The 20,108-nt window shown below is 40.3% G+C and overlaps 1 protein-coding gene across 1 annotated transcript in view; it reads right to left on the bottom strand.

Annotated features, from left to right (window-relative positions):
* Positions 1–20,108, bottom strand: part of NAA16 (N-alpha-acetyltransferase 16, NatA auxiliary subunit) — a 49,962-nt gene continuing 29,854 nt past the window's right edge. The window contains exons 9-20 of the mRNA XM_087967584.1: positions 19,767–19,873; positions 18,234–18,306; positions 17,902–18,071; positions 16,051–16,203; positions 12,949–13,077; positions 11,879–12,092; positions 9,280–9,473; positions 6,502–6,610; positions 4,989–5,087; positions 4,741–4,884; positions 3,092–3,189; positions 1–1,698 (exon numbers count right to left, since the gene is read on the bottom strand). Of these exons, the coding sequence (XP_087823710.1) occupies positions 1,498–1,698; positions 3,092–3,189; positions 4,741–4,884; positions 4,989–5,087; positions 6,502–6,610; positions 9,280–9,473; positions 11,879–12,092; positions 12,949–13,077; positions 16,051–16,203; positions 17,902–18,071; positions 18,234–18,306; positions 19,767–19,873 (1,691 nt within the window). The 3' untranslated portion in view covers positions 1–1,497. The remainder of the gene's footprint in view (positions 1,699–3,091; positions 3,190–4,740; positions 4,885–4,988; positions 5,088–6,501; positions 6,611–9,279; positions 9,474–11,878; positions 12,093–12,948; positions 13,078–16,050; positions 16,204–17,901; positions 18,072–18,233; positions 18,307–19,766; positions 19,874–20,108) is intronic.

Below are 20,108 nucleotides of genomic sequence, written 5' to 3'. Positions count from 1 at the left end.
AAGTGTACAAAATAATTTATTACAGCATTACATTGTTGAGCTTTTTACAGTAAAGTTTTCATTCAACTAGCGCTCCTAAGCGAATGACGAAGGAGATCTGTCTTCATGACGTCTTGGTAAAACTTCTCTTTGTAAATTTTGCATAGGACCATCTTAAATATTTACATTATTCAAAAAAAGTTGAAAACAAACTGGTTCCATTGTGGGGGTTTTTTTTAAACAAAGTTTTTTTTTTTTTTATACAAGCCACAGTGAATTTTCTTTTTACATTTTCAGGAATAGTTATTTATGTCCTGAAAGGGGGGGGGGGACGACATTTAAAACTGAATCAAAATGTTGATATGTTATACGTGAAGTGCAGGTACGTCAACTTATAAAAATTAAACAGGGGAAGAAAGGATGAAATGCAATGTATAATTAAACGAAGTTGTGCTTTAAAGAAAAAATAACCTTATTTAACGTTAACAACTTCACAGCATGTGATAGAACATTATTTTCCCCCCGACTATTGGTTTCCTGATTCATTTCTCGAACATTTTAATGTAGCTCACCATTATTATTATCATTATTATTATTATGACCGCATTCTCCATTAATTTCCTCCCTTCTGTTTTGGAAGGGAAATGTTTTTAAAATTCCTAAGTAATAAAAAAGGTAACTTAATCGTCATAATGGCAACTTAATGGTATTAAGGGTTTAATGGATCATTGAAAAGAATCATTACGAAACAAAATAATTTACAAGTTTTAAAAACGACATTCTCCACTGTATAAATCCGAATGCATCTTTCCGATGAATCAGAATTTCCATACAATACTAGGAAACTGACAAAACTAGCCTGGTACCCATCAGGAGCCATGCTTTGAAAGAAATGGAAAATAATATGGGTAGCTCAGGGTTGTAATGACCGAGTCCTCGGTGCTCTCTGAGGTTGGTGGTTTTCTTGCAGACGTTTCGTGACCCAACTAGGTGATGTCATCAGTGCCAGAAGGGAGCGGGGTTTTTGCCCCGTGTTTGTTACCTAGTTGGGCAATGAAACCATCCAGCTCAGGGAGCACCAAGGACCCCCATGGAAACATAAAACCGATGAAAAACACGTGTGGAGGATATATTTATCCTGGTTTGTTAACGTTCACAGGCAGGACTCTCCGTGGAGGGCGAGAGAGTCAAGATGGCGGCCTCTTCTCAGATTCTCCAATCCAACACGTTTTGGAAGAAATGGTCTTATTTATTGACATACTCAATGGAATCGATTGACATACTCAATGGGTCATCGATTCAGAATAGAAAGATTTATAGCTGTACAAAGTATAAACAGGGCCAGTATTATGCAAAAAAAAAAAAAAAGGCTGTTAATATTGTCAGCTCTTCCTGAGGGGAAAAAAAAGGAGCAGATTTGCCTCCAGTTTCCCGGATTGGACAGCTGAGTAGGTTCCGAAGAGATCCGGCTGGGAGATCCCAAAAGATCCCTTGGAGGAGCAAGCCCCGCCTTCTGCTTCAAATCTCATTGGTCAGCACTTCATGATTGATGGCCATGTGGTTCATGGGGGCAAAGCAACTGTCCTCGTCGCTGCTGGGAGACATGAAGGCTGTCGCTAAAGGGAACATTTTGTGGCACGCGGTCCGATACGCCTCACTCTGGCTGTGGCATTCGCCGAAGGTGCCGTCACGCAAGAAATCCAACACCATCGTTAAAATCTGCAGATTGAACACATGAGCCGACGCGTCAGAAGCAGAATTCCTCCTCAGGTTTAGGACAGGTTAAGTCCTCGACTTACGACCGTTCGTTTAGTGACCGTCCGAAGTCACCGTGGCACTGAAAGAAGTGACTTAGGACCGTTTTTCACACTTAACGACTGTGGTGCCACCCCCCCCCCCATCCTCAGGTGATAAAAATTCAGAAGCTTGGCAACTGACTTGTCATTCACTTAACAACCGTGACAAGAAAGGTTGCAAAATGGGGGGAGGGGAACTCACGCCTCGCTTAGTAACACAAATTTCGGGCTCCGTTGCGGTTGTAAGTCGAGGACGACCTGTATCTATGAAGGGAATTGTAAGATCCAAAATGGAAACTGTCTAAACGGAGATATAAGATTATTTGTCAATCGTTTTTTTTCTTTCTTCAGCTTTGTGAGAAGAAAATGCCGAGGGACAAATATGACGAAAAAAGGCGTGGTCGTAAGTCAAGGACTACCTTGTAGAGGAGATGACCAGGCTGAGCCTGAGGGAGGGGTCAAATACGTCATAAGTCACGAATCTCCGCGTGGCCGCAAGAGATCTAACTCCAGCCCACCTTGAATTCCTTTCTTATCTCCCGCTCATTTTCCTTTGACTTATTAGTTGGCCAGTTTCTTGTAGAGAGCTTGAACTTGCAATCAATCTTTATACTCATACTAGCAAAATACCCGTGCTTCGCTACAAAACTATGTGATTTTGGGGCGGCAAATAAACGGGGAAAATGTGCCTCTGCCTACCAGCATCCATCGGTATTCATCTGGCTAGCATCTTGTCAATGTGTGAGAGTTGAGGGCTATTTGGAAACTGAAATAGTATTTGCTGGGTGAACAAGGAGACAGCAAGGAGCCTGGGCGTGGCTTAGCTCAACTGTTGAGCTAAAGCTGCTTGGTCCTCTGAAACTGAAACTCCTCTGCTTGTGTTTTGCCTTTGGAAGAGATTTCTTCTTTTCAGGTGGGGAGGGGGAGTAGAACTCCTTAGCATCAGAGCGTGTTAATAATAATAATATAGGAAATACTAATGCTCTGATGGCCATTTCAAAAAAATCCTTTCTTAGTGAGCACCTAGAAGCCAAGAGGAACATATGTGCCAAATTTCAAGTTTGTAGGCTTTACAGTTCTGGAGATTTTGTGATGATGCCTGAGTGGTATTTCGCTTTTATATATATAGATTTGATCTGCCTGGATTTCATTTTCCTGGTCCCTGAGATTTACTTTTCATCTATAAAATTATCCTGGACATGGAAGTTTGTCCCTACCACCCGAGAGGTCCTTCCTCCAAGCCATCATCAAACATGCATTAAAAGGATGTGCTATTTGGGATCCCCCAGCGATGAAAAAAAAAAAGTTATTTTTACCTTCACGTTTCTGTCCCTCATGACTTCGTCGAGCCTAGTAGCCATAGCGATTGCCTTCTCCTGCCTTGAATTATCCAGGAAATACATCATTTTGGCACCTCCAAGAGGAAAAATAAAAGCAGCTTGTTAAAAGAAAAAGATGTTAAGGTTTATAGGAAGAAAAACCCAGGGTTTTTTTAGCTGCTACTGAAGCCCATTATACTTTATATTAATCCATTTGAAACAATCACGCAGAGGAGTATATTAAGATTTTTAAAAAATGGAAGACGTTCGATCTTATCTATTCTGCATTACAGGAATATATTTATTTGCCAGATTTTATTATCACCGTTCTGAAATACGAGCGTCAGATATTTTTATTATGTGGAAAAAGATCTTCCCTCCGATGGCATTATTGACCGATCTGTTCATCTTCTTTTAATGACCCCATAATCCCTTGAAGGGTGTGTGGGGTGGAGTCTGGGCAACTCAATGGAACTAGACGAGTGTTTTACTGGCCGGATGCCCTTCCTGTCGGCAGGGCGGAGTTTTGTTCGGCAGATATATTCTCATCGTGCCAGAGAAGAGAAATATCTGCCTCTACCTGGGATTCGAACTCACAGCCTCCTGATTGTGAACCTTTAGGCCACCGCACCATTCATATTATTGACCGAACTTTTTTGTGTGTATTTTTTTTTAACAACAAAACATAAACAAACATAAACATAAAACAACAAATAAAACCTTCTTTCAACTGTACAGTGTGTTGGGTTGGTGTATATTTCTTGTGCATAATATCTATAGTCTTTTCCTCTTAGATTTAAGTTTACATTCAAATTATATTAATCAACTTTCCATGTCATGTTATATTATTATTACATCATCATTAGACTTTAATTTCAAATCTGCATTGTCCCTTTAGAGCAAATCACAATTCTTACTGATTTTAATTCATATTATAATCCATTTCATAATAATCAATTATAACATATCATTGCTATTGTATTATACTTCAATTTCCTACTTTTTCTATCTAGCCATTGATAAAATAAACCCCATATTTTATAATATTCTTTTTCTTCTTGCTCTCTAATTGCTAATGTTAATCTATTCACCTCTGCACATTCCATTATTTTCCTCCTCTATTGGAATTTTCTCATTTTTCCAATATTTTATTGACCGAACTTTTGAGGTTACTAAATTAAAAGGCGGTCACAAAAACATAATTTTCCTTTTCTCTCTCTCTCTTTGAATTCATCCAGAAATCATGTAACTTAAATCAAAAGATAATCAAACTTCTTTATCGCTCAGTCTAGGCTTGTGACCCTGAATTTTATAATAGATAGTCCTCGACTTACATTTTGTTTAGTGACTGTTTAAAGTTAAAAAAAATGACTTACAACCGTTTTTCACACTTACGACCGTTGCAGCGTCAAATAGGGCAAAATTCACTTAACAAATGTCTCACTTAGCAACATCAATTTGGGGGTCAATTGTGGCTGTAAGTCAAAGACTGCCTGCACAATTAAATGGAAATGAATTTGCAAAACTTTGCTTCATAATTTGAGCGTGTAAGTTTGTGTTGTTGTTCCCGTACTCTTGCACACAATTTATGAAATGTGGGTTTGTGAACACATCGGTGTTTAGACACACCTGCCCATAGTACATACCTGACAGCAGGTGCTGTATGGAGGTAGAATTACGTTTGAGAAATTCTTCGTTGAAACTTTCCAAATCCTTGCTAATAAAAATCTTCTCCATTTCTTGCGTAAGAACCTTGTTCACGATTTCTGGCAAATTACTGTGATTTGACACTAGGAATATAAAGGACAACTTTAATCAGGTGTGCTCTTTGATTTTATTTTTGGGAAACTCAGCGGAATTTTACGGCAAGGGGACAGTTTTATTTTGCACTCACCACACTTGGAAAATTTAATCAAACATTCATGTAGCCAGGGGTTGTTATCGCCAATAGCAAAAGCCCTTTTAATGGACTGCAGCATTAGCAGGAACTTTCCTGGATGAAACAGGAACAAAGAAATTGCAATTTTATTGTTTTAAATAAGGTTAGGCAATTGATATCAATCCCCCACGGAAAGGGGCTTACAACAGGAAAGCAGATCCAGGTTGGTCCATACAGGTAATTGTCAATGTATAATAGTTCTCTAGACAATGTTCAAAGTTACAACAGCACTGAAAAAAGTGATTTATGGCCATTTTTCACACTTACAACCATTGCAGTATTCCCAAGGTCAAATGATTAAAATTCAGACAATTGGCTAATTAGAAAAATGAAGGGTTTTTTGAATCCTTAAAAAATACTATGATCTATGTAATTTATATAGTCCAGTTCAACAAGCAGATAGATAGATAGATAGATAGATAGATAGATAGATAGATAGATAGAAGAGGGATAGATAGATGATAGGTAGATATACAGATGGATGATAGATAGAGGTCGATGATAGATATAGAATATAGATAGAAGATAGATATAGAATATAGATATAGTAGATGATAGAATATAAATAGAAAATAGATAGACTATAGAAAGATAAAATATAGATAGAAGATAGATATAGAATATAGATAGATATAGTGGATAGATGATATAGATAGATAGAATAGATAGAATATAGATATAGTAGACAGATGATAGAATATAAATAGAAGATAGATAGATAGATAGATAGATAGATAGATAGATAGATAGATAGATAGATAGATGATAGATAGAAAATAGATAGATGGAAGATAGAGATAGATAGACAGATTAATAATAGAAGATGGATAGATAGATAGATAGATGGAGAGATGTTGATATAATTGGAGAGAAAGAGAAGGGACGAGAGATATGGAGAGATAGCTACCGAGGGAGAGAAAGAGATGGAGATAGATAGATAGATAGATAGATAGATAGATAGATAGATAGATAGATAGATAGAAAATAGATAGATGGAAGATAGTTAGAGATAGATAGACAGATTAATAATAGAAGATGGATAGATAGATGATAGATGGATGATGGAGTATAGATATAGATGATATATATAGAATATAGATAAAAAGAATATAGATAGATAGAATATAGATAGAAGGTAGGCAGGTAGGCAGATAGATATGCAGGCCTGCTTGTTGAACAAGACTGTATAAATTACATAAGATTATAGAAACACTGCACGTTACATGGCAACGAAGCATCTTTCTTCAGGATTAATACACTTATGCAGGAAACAAAACATATCTGACTATTATAGCGCTATCTAAAATAGATGTCATTAAACCGATCTAGAACTTCCACCTGTATTCTGTACAGATGATTTCAGTTCCTAAAAAATTAAACGCACGTTTGGAATGCACAGTTGGGAGGTGCACATATCCACTTTACAAAATCATCTCCCAGTCGTATGTTACAACTGCACGTATTTTACCTTTCCTGAAATATATTTCAAAGGCTAGCAGATGGGTGTCTATGTTGTCGGCTGCGAGATTCTTCAGTGGTATAAGGAACTTAATCGCCTCTTCCAACGGATTTTCCACCTGTCCCAACAACAGAAAACCGAGTAGATTACAAACCAGAGCACATGAGAAGAATTTCAAGGGGTAAGCTTGTCATAATTTGCTGTGAGAGGGTTTGCACTTTCCCCACTTTTTCGTAACGTCTGAGTAGCGTTACTCCTAGGGTAGAGAGAGGTCAAAGAGTGTGTGTATATATATTTGTTTTTGTAGATTTTCACGGGTACAGGTATGCAGGCCTTGGCGCGTTCGGGTCTTTTCCCATGTAAGATTGAGAGCATCTTGGCCACGTTTTGATGTGGTCCCACTCGCCATCTTTAGGCTGGAGCTTTCGGCTTCGTGCTTGTACCTCGCACAAGGACGAAGCCGAAAGCACCACCCTAAAGATGGTGAGTGGGACCTCGTCGAAACGTTGCCAAGATGTATTTTCCCACGTCTTAATATTTGTGCTTTTATTATAGCGACGTTTCGGCAGAATCTCATCTGCCATCCTCAGGCTTGTGTATTGGGTTCTATTTAATCTTGTGTGTCAGGATTAGCAGCCAAAACGTCGCTATAATAAAAACACAAATATTAAGACGTGGGAAAATACCCAAAGAAACCTAAATACCATACATACATACATACATACATACATACATACATATTGAGGAACTTGGAATTAATAACTTATTATAGAAATATTAAATATATATAAAATAACAATTAGAATAAGGATCAACAATCTAATTGGAATAGATATGAAAATAAGATCTTAAGATAGGATTATTAATCAAGATATGTAAGTGTCTATGGAAGATATAAGAAATTAATATGTAATGTGGGGAAGAAAATATCAAGTGGAATCTGGTAAGAGAATGTCTGTGTGTGTGTGTTTTTTTAGTGAATGATAATACTCTTAATCAGTGGTCCCCAACCTTTTTGTACCAGGGACCGGTTTCAAGCAGAAACATTTTTTCAAGGACCGGGGGAGGAGAATCCGAGTTTGGTAGTTTGCTTGCAGACGTTTCATTACCTGACTAGGTAACATCTGATGTTGTTACCTAGTCGGGTAATAAAACGCCTGCCAGCAAACCACCAAGTTCAGGGAGCGCCTCGGCCCTGCCTCCCTCAGCCCCATCCCTCAGGTGTCTGCCTCCCTCCCTCCCTCAGGTGTCTGCCTCGTTCCTCTCTCAGTCACTCTCTCGCTCCTACAGCAGCCCAGGAAGAAACTGCTTCAAAGAAGCCGGGGTGGGGGGTGGGGTGGCTTTTCCTGTCGCCACAGCTTCCCCGAAGCGCCCGTTTCACCCCCACCCCGCCCGCTCGCGGTTCAATCCACAGTGCTCCGTTCTACCTGCCTGCCTGCCTGCCTTCTTCGTTTCGGAGCAGCTTCGGCTGATAAAAAGAGGCGAATAGTTATTATTCTCAGCCGAAGCTGCTCCCAAACAACCAGACAGGCAGGCAGGCAGAACGGAGCACTGTGGATTGAACCGCGAGCGGGCGGGCGGGCGGGGTGGGGGTGAAACGGGCGCTTCGGGGAAGCTGCGGCGACAGGAAAAGCCACCCCCCCCCCGGCTTCTTTGAAGCAGTTTCTTCCTGTGCTGGTGGAGGAGCAACAGAGCGACTGAGAGAGCTGAGCCAGAGAGCAGGACAGGCTTCGGTTGCTTCCTCCCTCCCCTTCTTTCATTTGTGTCCTTGATCCCCGATCCCAGCAGCATTCACCGAAGGCGAAGAAAGCCGCCATTTTTTTTTATTTTTTTTTATTTGCGGCCCGGTAAAGAGTGCTCCACAGCCCGGTACCGGTCCGCGGCCCGGTGGTTGGGGACCCCTGCTCTTAATGGATTACATAATTTGTTACTTATTTGTAGAAGGTAATAAAGTATATGAATGTAGCAAAAATGATTAGTTATTTGTTTATATAATTGGCTAAATGAAAATAAGATGGAAAATATAATTCGTGTAAATGTGATGAAGTTGTGTATGTGAGGGAAGGGTGTGCATGAAATATATAGATATGCATAGTGCCTAAAGCGATACTATAAAGGGGATAAAATAATGGACAACTTAAATTAAGATGAATTTATGAATAACTAATGGAATGATATGATTTGATAAAATTGACAAATATGACAAAAATAAGAATATATGGTAAATGAATATAGAGAATGATTACGAATATGGAGAATGATATAATGTATGAGAATATAAAAAGGAAAATTGGTAACATAATAGGTAATTATTTGAAATTAGAAAAGAAAGCTGTATTTGTGATTATGGTCATGTTTGATTTATAATATAAAAAGCCTGGAACTGAACTGTCCACTTAAATATGTATTTAAAGAAATAAAAATAAAAAAACTATTTGCAAAAAAAGAAAAGAAGAAGATGACAACATTCAACTTCTTGCTTCTAATCTACAGATAGGCCTCGACTTACAAAAGTTCATTTAGTGTCAAAAGTTACAATGGCACTGAAAAAAGAGAGAAATAAATGTCTGCCTCTCCCTAGGATCGAACTCACAGCCTCCTGATTGTGAAGTGAGAGCTCCACATCTAGGCCGCTGCACCACTCAACTTCGGTCACTAAATGAACACTGAGTAATTAGTTTTTACTGATGAAGATTGATCTCCTGCCTCACCTCCGGGAGAGACGGCGCAGGACGAACAATCTCAGCGGCTTAGACTTAGGCAAAAGTGGAAGCTTTTTTTTTTTACCCTTTCCAGTTTCTCAGGAACCAATTCTTCCTTCGGGCCGCTGGTCTCCTCCTCTTCTTCGTCTCGTTTCTTCTTCTGACTCTTCTGCTGCCGCTCTCGTTCTGCGTGTTTCTTCTCCTCCTCCAGCTTTGCTTTCTTCTGCGCCCGCCGTTGCTTGCTGAGCATTTTCTTCAGTTCTTTGGCGGAAAGGTTTTCTGTAGAAAACAGAAATTTATTTTTTTTTAAAAATGGTTTATCGTTTTGACATAGACTGCTGTGTATGTATGACGTACAACCACAATTGAGCCTCGGCATATGACAACAATGAAGCCCAACCTTTCTGTTGTTCATTGAGACATTTGTTCAGTGAGTTTTACCTGGTTTTACGACCATTCTGGTCACGGTTGTTAAGTGAATGAGGTCAACCTGTAAAACATCCCTCTGCCTGTCATGCCCCGTCAGAGTCTGAATCCGAGGAGGAAGACGAACAGCTGACAGGGAGCGGGAATATGGCTCCTTTGGCTGTGGAGGAAACTGGGGAAGGGCAGAGTCTGGCTGGGCAGAGTAGGGGAGAGGGAGAACAAGGGAGAGGGGGTTCAGAGGAAGACCCAGGCTCACCCCCTCTTTATCCTAGGGCACGCAGGGAGGAACGGAGAAGAGAGCAACGAAGATTGGGTGGCTTACGGGGGAGGAAAGGGCCCTGATTCTCTTCATTAGGCACACCTGGGAAGAGAGTTTAAAACAGATGTAGGCTGAGTACGGCAGCTTCTGAGAGCGAATGTGAGTTTATTTTGTGTTGACTTTGGTTATCTGTGTTCCTGGCATCCTCCCAACCGTGTTGAGTTACTGCCGTGCCTTTCATGTCTGGAATCCTTGCTCCTGGCCCTGCCGAACTAATTACTTCGGTTTGACTTGTTTGGACTTCAAGTTATAGTTTGTGTTTACCCTGTTTTGGACTTGATTCTCTGCAGTCAAAGGCTGTTCCTGGGAGTTTTTCTCCAGCCCAGAAGGCAACCAGGGGCAAAGTTGGAGATAATAAAGGGACTCTTATTATCTGACTGTGTTGCCTTTATGCCACACCCCTTTGGGTCATCACAATGCCTGTCTCCAAGTTGCCATAAGAAAGCGGGGGGGGGACCCTGAAGGAGAATATGGCAAATGAACTTAGAAGCACATTCCAAGCTTATCTCACAAAGATTGTAACTCAGGCAACTGAGTATTCTGGGCTCGAAAATCCTCTACTGGAGAATGTGATTGATGTGTTTCTTTAGACAATCTGAATTATGATACACCCAGAGGGGTGGGAGGGAAACAGGGTCATAGGTGATCGTAAATTACGTATCTCAGAGTCGGCTTCATACAGATCATGCCAGCATGTCGCTCCTAATAAATCCTTTGAAGTTATTTTTTTTAAAGTTTGGCTCGAGGCTCATGATTTAATTTAGGGCGATCGCTGGAACCCTGACAAATCACTGCAGTGGGTAAGTTAGCAGCATGGTTGTGGTTCTGTCTTCCCTATTGACTCTGCTGGTCAGAAGGTCGCCAAAGGGGATCACGTGACCCTGGGAAACCACTGCAACCGTCATAAGTACATGCCAGTTGCCAAGCCGCTGAATTTTGTTGATGTTTGCACGGGGATGCCGCAACAGCCGCTAAGTGGGAAAAGCGGCCACAAGCCACTTTTCTCAGTGCTGTTGTTAATTTCGAACAATCAGGAAATGATCTATTGCAGTATGCCATATGGTAGGCTTATCTCTGCCACCTGCCAGCAGTTCGATCCTGATAAGACTCAGCCTTCCGTCTTTCTGAGGTCAGTAAAATGAGGACCCAGATCGTTGAGGGCAAATATGCTGACTTTAGAGAGGACTGTAAAAGCACCATGAGGTGCTATATAAGTCTAAGTGCTACTGCTCTTGCAAGTGAAGAGCTACCTGGACTCTAATTACTAAATAAAGGAGAATATTTGTAACTCTGGGTTGAACTGTGGGTTCCTTGGTGCTCTCCGAGCTGTATTGTTTTCTTGCAGACCTTTCATTACCCAATTAGGTAACAGCATCAGTGCTAGAGGGGAGTGGGGTTTGCAGAGAAGAGGAGGAAGAGGGTAAAAGAGGAGGAGGAAGAAGAGGAGGAGGGGAACTGTGGAGTCCTTGGTGCTCTCTGAGTGTGGTATTTTCCTTGTAGATGTTTCATTACCCAACTAAGTAACATGTTCAGTGTTAGAAGGGAGTGGGGTTTTGGAGAAGAGGAGGAGGGGGGAGCAGGGGGGGAAACCGTGGGGTCCTTGGTGCTCTCTGAGCTTGGTATTTTCCTTGCAGATGTTTCATTACCAAACTAGGTAACTGCATCAGTGCATTGATAAGGTTACCAGGTTTGGGTAATGAAACGTCTGCAAGAAACCAGCCAAGCTCAGATATTCTGATTATTCCCAGGACGCTCTTTGCCCTCTAAAAGACCAAACCTAAAAGCACAATTATCTATTCCTGCACCAACCTGAAACTCTTTTAAATTCAAAACAAAGCGAACGATGACTTTGACATTCTTAAGAGCAAACCAGCTTGACTTCCGGAATTACCCCCTTTGGGAAGTGAATTCAAATCCTGTTTGGAGGAAGCTCAAATACCTGAGTTCACTTCTTGCTCTTTGTTCTCGCTGGCCAGCGGGTTGTCGTGCAGCTTCAAGTAAATTTCAATGGCCGATCGCGCCGCCTTGAAATAAAAGGCGTGTTTTCTCAGCACGTCTTCCAACCTCAAGAGGTCGACGTAGGCACGCAAGGTCATCTTCCTCATGCAATAGGTATGGAAGTCAAACTGGTCATCGGTGATCTCAAAGAAGTGCTGAAATAGAGGAGAGAACACAGGATAACCGAGTGGGAAGGGGCCTTTGAGATCTTCTAGTCCAACCCCCTGCTAAGAATAGAATAGAATAGGAATGGAATAGAATACTGGAATAGAATAGAATAGAATAGAATAGAATAGAATAGAATAGAATAGAATAGAATTTAAAGGGAATGGAATGGAATGGAATGGAATGGAATAGAATAGAATAGAATAGAATAGAATAGAATAGAATAGAATAGAATAGAATAGAATAGAATAGAATAGAATAGAATAGAATAGAATTTAAAGGGAATGGAATGGAATGGAATGGAATGGAATAGAATTAGACTAGAGAATAGAATAGAATAGAATAGAATAGAATAGAATAGAATAGAATAGAATTTAAAGGGAATGGAATGGAATGGAATGGAATGGAATAGAATAGAATAGAATAGAATAGAATAATAGAATAGAATAGAATAGAATATTAGACTAGACTAGACTAGACTAGAATAAAGAAAGTATATAGAATAGAAGGAAGAGGGAAGGAAGAAAAATAGAATTTGAATGGAATGGAACGGAATAGAATAGAACAGAATATTGTAATGAAGAATAGAATAGAATAGAGCTGGAAGGGACCTTGGAGGTCTTCTAGTCCAACCCCCTTCTTATAACAGTTGAGCTGACCACACGGTGATAGTGTCTGATTCTTTTTCCTTTCTATTTGGGTTTTGTTTTTGTGGCGGGGATCCTTATCAATTCAGGATCCTTTTCTTGTAGATCCTCTTTGAGTGGTGAGTAATCGAACACACGTCCATCAGGGCAAGTGGTATAATCAGGAGGGGGAAAAAAATCCAACCTTTCATCAACTTACCCTCTCAATTTCGTGGCACTGTTTCAAGGCTTCCCCGTATTTTCCTAATCTTTGAAAAGCAAGGGCACATTCCGTCTGAAACCACATACACTGCATTTCATTGAGATTCTCCGTGGCAGAAGTCCCTTCCTGGAAAATGAGGAAAGCGTTTTAGAAACAGTCTTAATTTTATTTAATCATCTTCTTTTAACGACCCCCCAGAATCCCTTGCAGGGTGGAACCTGGGCATCTGAATGGAGTTAGCAGAGTGTTTACTTGCCGGATGCCCTTCCCGTCACCGATGCAAAGTTTTGTTCAGCAGATTTATTCTCCTTGTGCCCAGCGAGAGAAATATTTGCCTCTACCTAGGATTGAACTCGCAGCCTCGTGACTGTGAGGCGAGAGCTTCACCTCTAGGCCACCACACCATTCTTTTTCATTCTATTTAAGATATCCGGTAAAAAACACTTCCGTCATCTTGTGCTCCAATAAACGTCGTGATCATCCTTATAGTTACAACTAGGTGTGGGATGCTACTGGTTCGGCCCGGCCCTATAGAACCGGTAGCTCTGAAGAGCAGCAGACACAGAACCGGTTGTGTGTCTGCTGCTGTTTGGCCCACCCACCTGCCCGGGCTCTTACCTGTCCTTTATTTCCTGCTTTTTCAACCTCAGTTGCTTTGCATGGCACAGCTGAGGTTGAAAAAGCAGGGGAAAAAAAGTGGCTTTTCAAACGCCGTGCACCCACACGCAGCGCGGCTCAGCTGTCCAGGCAGCACAGCTTGAGGTTTTTTTTACATGTGTGCACAATGTGCATTAGGTGTGCGAAGCGTGCACGCTCACACAAAACGTAGTCACCGAACCGGTAGTAACAACCAGTTGAATCCCACCCCTGGTTACAACTCTGTCCATTTTCTAACTTAACAATTGCAGTGATCCACTTAACGGTGGCAAGAAAGGTCGTGAAATGGAGGAAAAGTCACTTCACAACGGTCTCGCTTAACAACCTAAATTTTAGGCTCAATTGTGGTCGTAAGGCGAGGACTACCTGTATTTACAACGCTGTCCGTTTTCTTACGGGAGATTCTTGGGAGATACTTCATATTCTGCAAATTACAATAATACATTTCTCTGCTTTTTACAAACCACACAGATTATACATCTCACTAGATATTGGCTCATCTACACCAGAGGTGGAATTCAGCAGGTTCTGACCAGTTCTGGAGAACCGGTAGCAGAAATTTTGAGTAGTTCGGAGAACCAGTAGTGGAAATTTTGAGTAATTCAGAATACCACCTTCTGACTGGCCCCGCCCCTATCTATTCTCCACCTCGAGTCCCAGCTGATTGGCTGGATCTTCTTTTGTTTCCCTGCATAGGAGAACGGAGCTGGAAAGCAGGTTAGTGGGTGGGGAGGGAATGGAAATTGTATAGTATCCTTCCCCTGCCATGCCCACCAAGCCATGTCACGCACACCGAGCCACGCCCTCAGAACCAGTAGTAAAAAAAAAATTTGAATCCCACCACTGTTCTACGCCGCTTATCCCCAAATGTGAGGTTTTTAGCTTAGAAAACCAAAGACAACCAATTCCTTTCACAAGGAATTGAACAAGGCTGTAATAAGGGATGAACTTGTAACTTCCAATAGCCGCTTGATAAAGAAAGAAATATTGATTTTCCTACGACAGAAAAGCATCAATGCAAAATGCAATTTGAACGTAATTGCGTGAACTGGATGAACAATAGTATGACTTGAATTGGAGGTGATGTAAAAGAAGTAGAATGCAGACCTTAAAAAAAACAAACAGCAAAGCTGCCAAGCAAGAATCGTTTGCTAGGCAAATACCAATGAAAATAGAAATTGCTTGCACTATATTGTTCAAGTTCATGAATAATATAACAGGTTATGTTTGCAACAGAGTTATTTATAATAAACTATGCCATGTTACTGTCCCACGTTTTAAACACTACAAGGAAGCGTGTTCTTCCTAAAAATGTATCGCTACTTCTATTTAGATTCAATTTAAAAAAAAAACAATGCCACTTTATGCTTAATAGGCATAAAGTAAGCCCTAGCTTGATTTTTTACACATGTGCCCAATATAAGCCCTACCCCCCAAAATAAGCTCTGATTAAGATCCCACTCACTCCAGAGTGCACAGGTAAAAATTAAGCTAAGGTGGAGGTGTGTGTGTGTGTGTGTGTAGCTGCCCTCTATTTACTTTTGGACAGTTGTAGCCAGGCCTCACACACCCCAACACCTGCCTTGCCAGCCCATTTCTTTTGAAGCCAACAAGTCTGGCAAGATTTTCCTGAAGGCTTCTGTAGCTGTTCACAAAGCTCTGGATCGATCCTGAGCTCTGTTATCAGCTGCAGAGGCCTTCAGAAAAATCTACCTGGCTGCAGAAGAAGTTCCTGAAGGCCTCTGACAGCGAAAAGGGGCCGAAGTGAGGTTAGTCAGTGGAGGACATCCCCAAAAATAAGACCTTGGTGGCAATATATATATATATGGATCTTTGTTATTCGGTTTTCTCCACGTAAGATTGAGTATCTAGGCAACGTTTCATGAAGTCTCATTCATCATCTTCAGGCTTCTGTCTTCAGCTCTGTGCTTCTCTGTGCACTCTGAGAAGCACAGAGCTGAAGACAGAAGCCTGAAGATGATGAATGAGACTTCATCAAGCTGCTAGATACTTCCAATCTTATGTGGAGAAAACCCAAATAACCAAAGATCCACATACAAATACCTGCGAGAACCTCAGAAAACACACACACACACACACACACACACACACACACACATGTGTGTGGCCTTCAGCTTTGTTCGGGTGCTTTTAAAGTTGTAGCAACGTTTCAGCAGAATCTCATCTGCCATCATCAGGCTCTGTATTGTGTCCGTCTGTGAGTCAGACTTTTACAGTGGTTTCAGATTTAAATTTTAAATATATATATATATAAGACGGGTCTTATTTTTGGGGAAACACGGTATATCAAAAGTGAATTTGAGATGAAAACTCGGTGAAAAAGTTTATAACAACAGATGCATTCTTTATAAAAAAGAAAGAAAGAAAATCATGCTTTATTACTATTACCCTTTTGTGATCATATAATTATTTTTCTTTTACCCGTGTGAATTTGGAACACATCTCCTCGGCTTCCTTGACCAAATTGGCTCTCAGCATATATTTGGCACACTTGGAATTGATGAACCTGTCTGCCGTATCCAAGGACTGGGCCTCATCCATCCATCTGGCCGCTTCCTTGAGGTTGCCCACATGCTATATTGGGGCAAGAGAAATCCATTTTCAAATTCATTCCATTCAACAAGGAAGGCGCTACGCAGAGCCTGAAACGGTAGTGTTTTAAAAATCTCCCCTTCGCTCGAAATGTTAGGAGGATAACATTACAGCCCTCTCTATCCTAGGTCATTAGGTGAACAATAAACTCGGAATGTACTGATTAAAAAAAAGAAAGGATCATAATTAGAAAACTGTCACGGCTGACGAATCACATGCGTTAATTGCAGAGCATTAGCGTGTAGAACAAACCTAGGTTTTTCTCAAGAACAAAAAGTGGTATACAAACTAAATCCTAATTCTTCCTAATATTATAGGTTCAGAGGTTACTGGCACTCTAACATCGTGTTCTGTTCAGAATTGACATTTGTCTGTTGGATATATACCAAAATACTCATATATATATATATATATACCAAAATACCCAGAGATATTTTCTACAAGTTCAAATGATTTAATCAATAAATATTCTATTCTTTTCTCTTCTGTCCTCTATTCTCATCCTATTCCTAATTCTATTCTCTAGTCCAGGGGTCCCCAACCGCCGGTCCGCGGACCGTACCGGGCCGCGGAACAAGCCTTACCGGGCCGCTGGTTGCTGGGCGCCGCCATCTTTTTTGGAAAGCTCACCGGCGCTGTTTCGTCATAAAAAGATGGCGGCGCCAGCGCTCGTGAGCTTTTCCGGGTAGAAAGCCATTTCTACCCGAAAAAGCTCACCAGAAGCGCTGGCGAGTCTTTGTAACAGCTCTCCGTGACGCCACCGAAGCGCTGTTTCGTCATAAAAGATGGCGGCGCCCAGTTGACGCCGACCGGCCGCGGCGCCCAGCTGATGTCGGAACCGGCAGCGCGTCGAAAAGGTTGGATCCCTGCTCTAGTCTATTCTGTTCTACTCTACTCTCTTATTCTATTCTATCCTCTCTTATCTTCTATCCTCATTCTGTTCTATTCTGCTCTCTATTCTCACCCTATTCTATCCTATCGAATTCTATTCTTTATTCTGTTCCGTCTATCCTATATTCTCATCCTATCCTATTTAATTCTATTCTCTCCTCTTCTCCTATCCTATGTTCTATTCTATTCTATTCTCCTGTCCTATTCTATTATCCTATCCTATCCTTATCTTCTATCCTATCCTATTCTCTATTCTATCCTATCCTAATTTTATTCTCTAGTATATTCTGTTCTACTCTACTCTCTTATTCTATTCTATCCTATCTTATCCGCTATCCTCATTCTATTCTATTCTGTTCTCTATTTTCATCCTATCCTATGGAATTCTGTTCTTTATTCTATTCTGTTCTGTCCTATCCTCTATTCTCATCCTGTCCTATCTTATCCTATTTAATTCTATTCTCTCCTCTTCTCCTCTCCTATCTTCTCTTCTCCTGTCCTATTCTATTCTATTCTATTCTATTCTCCTATCCTATTCTCTTATCCTATCCTATTCTTATCTTCTGTCCTATCCTATCCTATCCTATCCTCTATCCTATCCTATCCTATCCTCTATTCTATCCTATCCTATCCTGTCCTACCCTACTCTACACTATTCTATTCTACAAGTCAAATCATCCTCTTCACTATCTACCTTTGTCTTTAGGTGCATTATCAAGTTACATGAAACATACACACAGCAATAATCATGTATTCTGAATATGGGATATTAAAGGAAGGGCCATTAACCTTATAAATTTTGGCTTTCAAATAGAACAGCTCTATTAATGTCGGAGTACTCGTCACAGCAGAGTTGATGTAATCCAATGCCAAGGAAAATTGGCCAAGCTTGTCAAAATGCTGGGCAAGGAAATACCGAACCCAGAGCAGCGTCGTTGGCGGTTCAAGCTCTCCATTTTCTGCAACACACACACAGAACAATTTGCAACACTTAACCTAGAAGTACATATTATCAAAAGGCTCGGTTCCTAGAAAACAGATTCCCCCGTGAAGCTATATCAGTCCAGATTACACTCATTAAACTTTGCATTTTAGCTCCGTTCCTCAGCACCAAATCTTACCATCTGGACTAAACAGGTGACAGGTTTTCAAAGAAGCTTCATAACTAATTACCAGCTCTTCAATTGTTGAAATCTGCAAAAAGAGAGTAAAGAAATTGGTACTTTATTACTCCTGGGGTTACTGTCTTAATTAACATTCATTCATTCTCTCTATAAAGCGCATCACTTAATGAACAACAAACATTGCAATTTCTTAACTTGACAGAACGTTACAGTACTTTCTGTACTTTTTGTTGTACATTCTTGAAAACACCTCCTTGGAAAACCACTAGATGGCGATAAAGAGTGTTTGCCTGCCTCTCTTTGCTGGCATCTAGTGTCCTTTTTTTGCAGCAGTTATTTTCCCAAATAAAATGTTGGAAAATGTTCTTTTTAATTATTATTATTAAATGTATCAAAAAATTAAAAAATAAGGAAAAATAAAGATAATGTGAAAATTGGAGCAGTAGAAAGGGGGAAAAGAGAAGTATGAGGTTAAAAAAAAAGCATCGACTTTCAAATATTTTCAGCACTGTAGAATAAAGATATTAACGTTACAGTCTCTTTTTTGTTACTTTTTCATATTTAATATATAGTAACCATTTCTGCAATAACAAATTTATCTAATCATTAAATCCCAAAGTCAGAATTTCATTGTTTTTCTATCTCGAGCACAGAATCTAGAAGCGTTCCACGTTAAAATAAAATATAAAATACTCTTTTCTTTGATTAAAACAGTTAATTTGAGCATCTCTGCTAGCTCAATCAATTCTTCCATTGTGAGAATTAATGCATCCTTACTTTTTCTTGAAGATACAATGAGTGGTACAATTTGACTTTTTTTTTTAAAACAAGAACCTACTTTCCCACCGGTTCTATCCAACAGATATTATCAGAAAATAATTATTGTTGAATGATTTGTGAAATATACAAATGCTGTTCTATATATATATCAATACTAGCTGGATACCTGTGCTTCGCTATGAAACTATGTGATCAGGCTTAGTTTTGGGGGAGGAAAATGGGGGCGGGGAGGAATTCTGCCTCTGCCTACCAGCATTATTCTGCCTCTGCTTACCAGCCAGTATTCCTCTGGCTAGCGTCCTGTCAGTGTGTGAGAGAGTTGAGGGCTGTTTGGAAACTGAAACAGTATTTGCTGTGTGAGCAAGAAGGAGACAGCAAGGAGCCTGGGCGTGGCTTAGCTCAACTGTTCTGTACTAAAGCTGCTTGGTGCTGCTATGAAACTGAAACTCCTCTCCTCTGCTTGTGTTTTGCATTTGGAAGAGATTTCTTTTCAGGTGCGGAGGGGGAATAGAACTCCTTAGCATCAGAGCATGTTAATAATAATAATATAGGAAATACTAATGCTCTGATGGTCATTTCAAAAAATTCTTTCTTAGTGAGCCGCTAGAAGCCAGGAGGAACATAGGTGCCAAATTTCAAGTCTGTAGACTTTACGGTTCTGGAGATTTTGTGACGATGCGTGAGGGGTATTTCGCTTTTATATATCTAGAAGATACAAATATGTGCATTCGGGATTGGAAGAAAACTGACCTTTTCTGTACTGTAGTACAAAGACTTCAAAGTTGTAAACAGGGGTGGGCAACCTTTGCTGAAGTTAACCCTTAGGAATTTATCCAACAATTCTCTAAATTTTTCACCTGGAAGCCAAAAACATATAGGTTATATTACAATAACTTGGTGTTCATTTTGCATAAAGTATGAAAAATCTCAAAGATAACAATATAACAAAAGAACCTTTTTTGAGAAGTTCATACTGTAACTTGTATTCCTTTAGAAAAATTGTGGAAATTGGCTCGATTTGCATAATATATGTAGATCGCTGTTAAGCAAACTGATTTTTGAAGATTGCTGGGGACAAATTCATTCTCACAA

Source organism: Notechis scutatus, chromosome 5 (genome assembly GCF_049901735.1).
Source record: "Notechis scutatus isolate UNSWTSFEM ecotype Mainland chromosome 5, rNotScu1.2, whole genome shotgun sequence".
Taxonomy (NCBI): Eukaryota; Metazoa; Chordata; class Lepidosauria; order Squamata; family Elapidae; genus Notechis; species Notechis scutatus.
The sequence above is the reverse complement of the archived record's forward strand: the minus strand, read 5'-3'. Positions and strand labels throughout refer to the sequence as shown.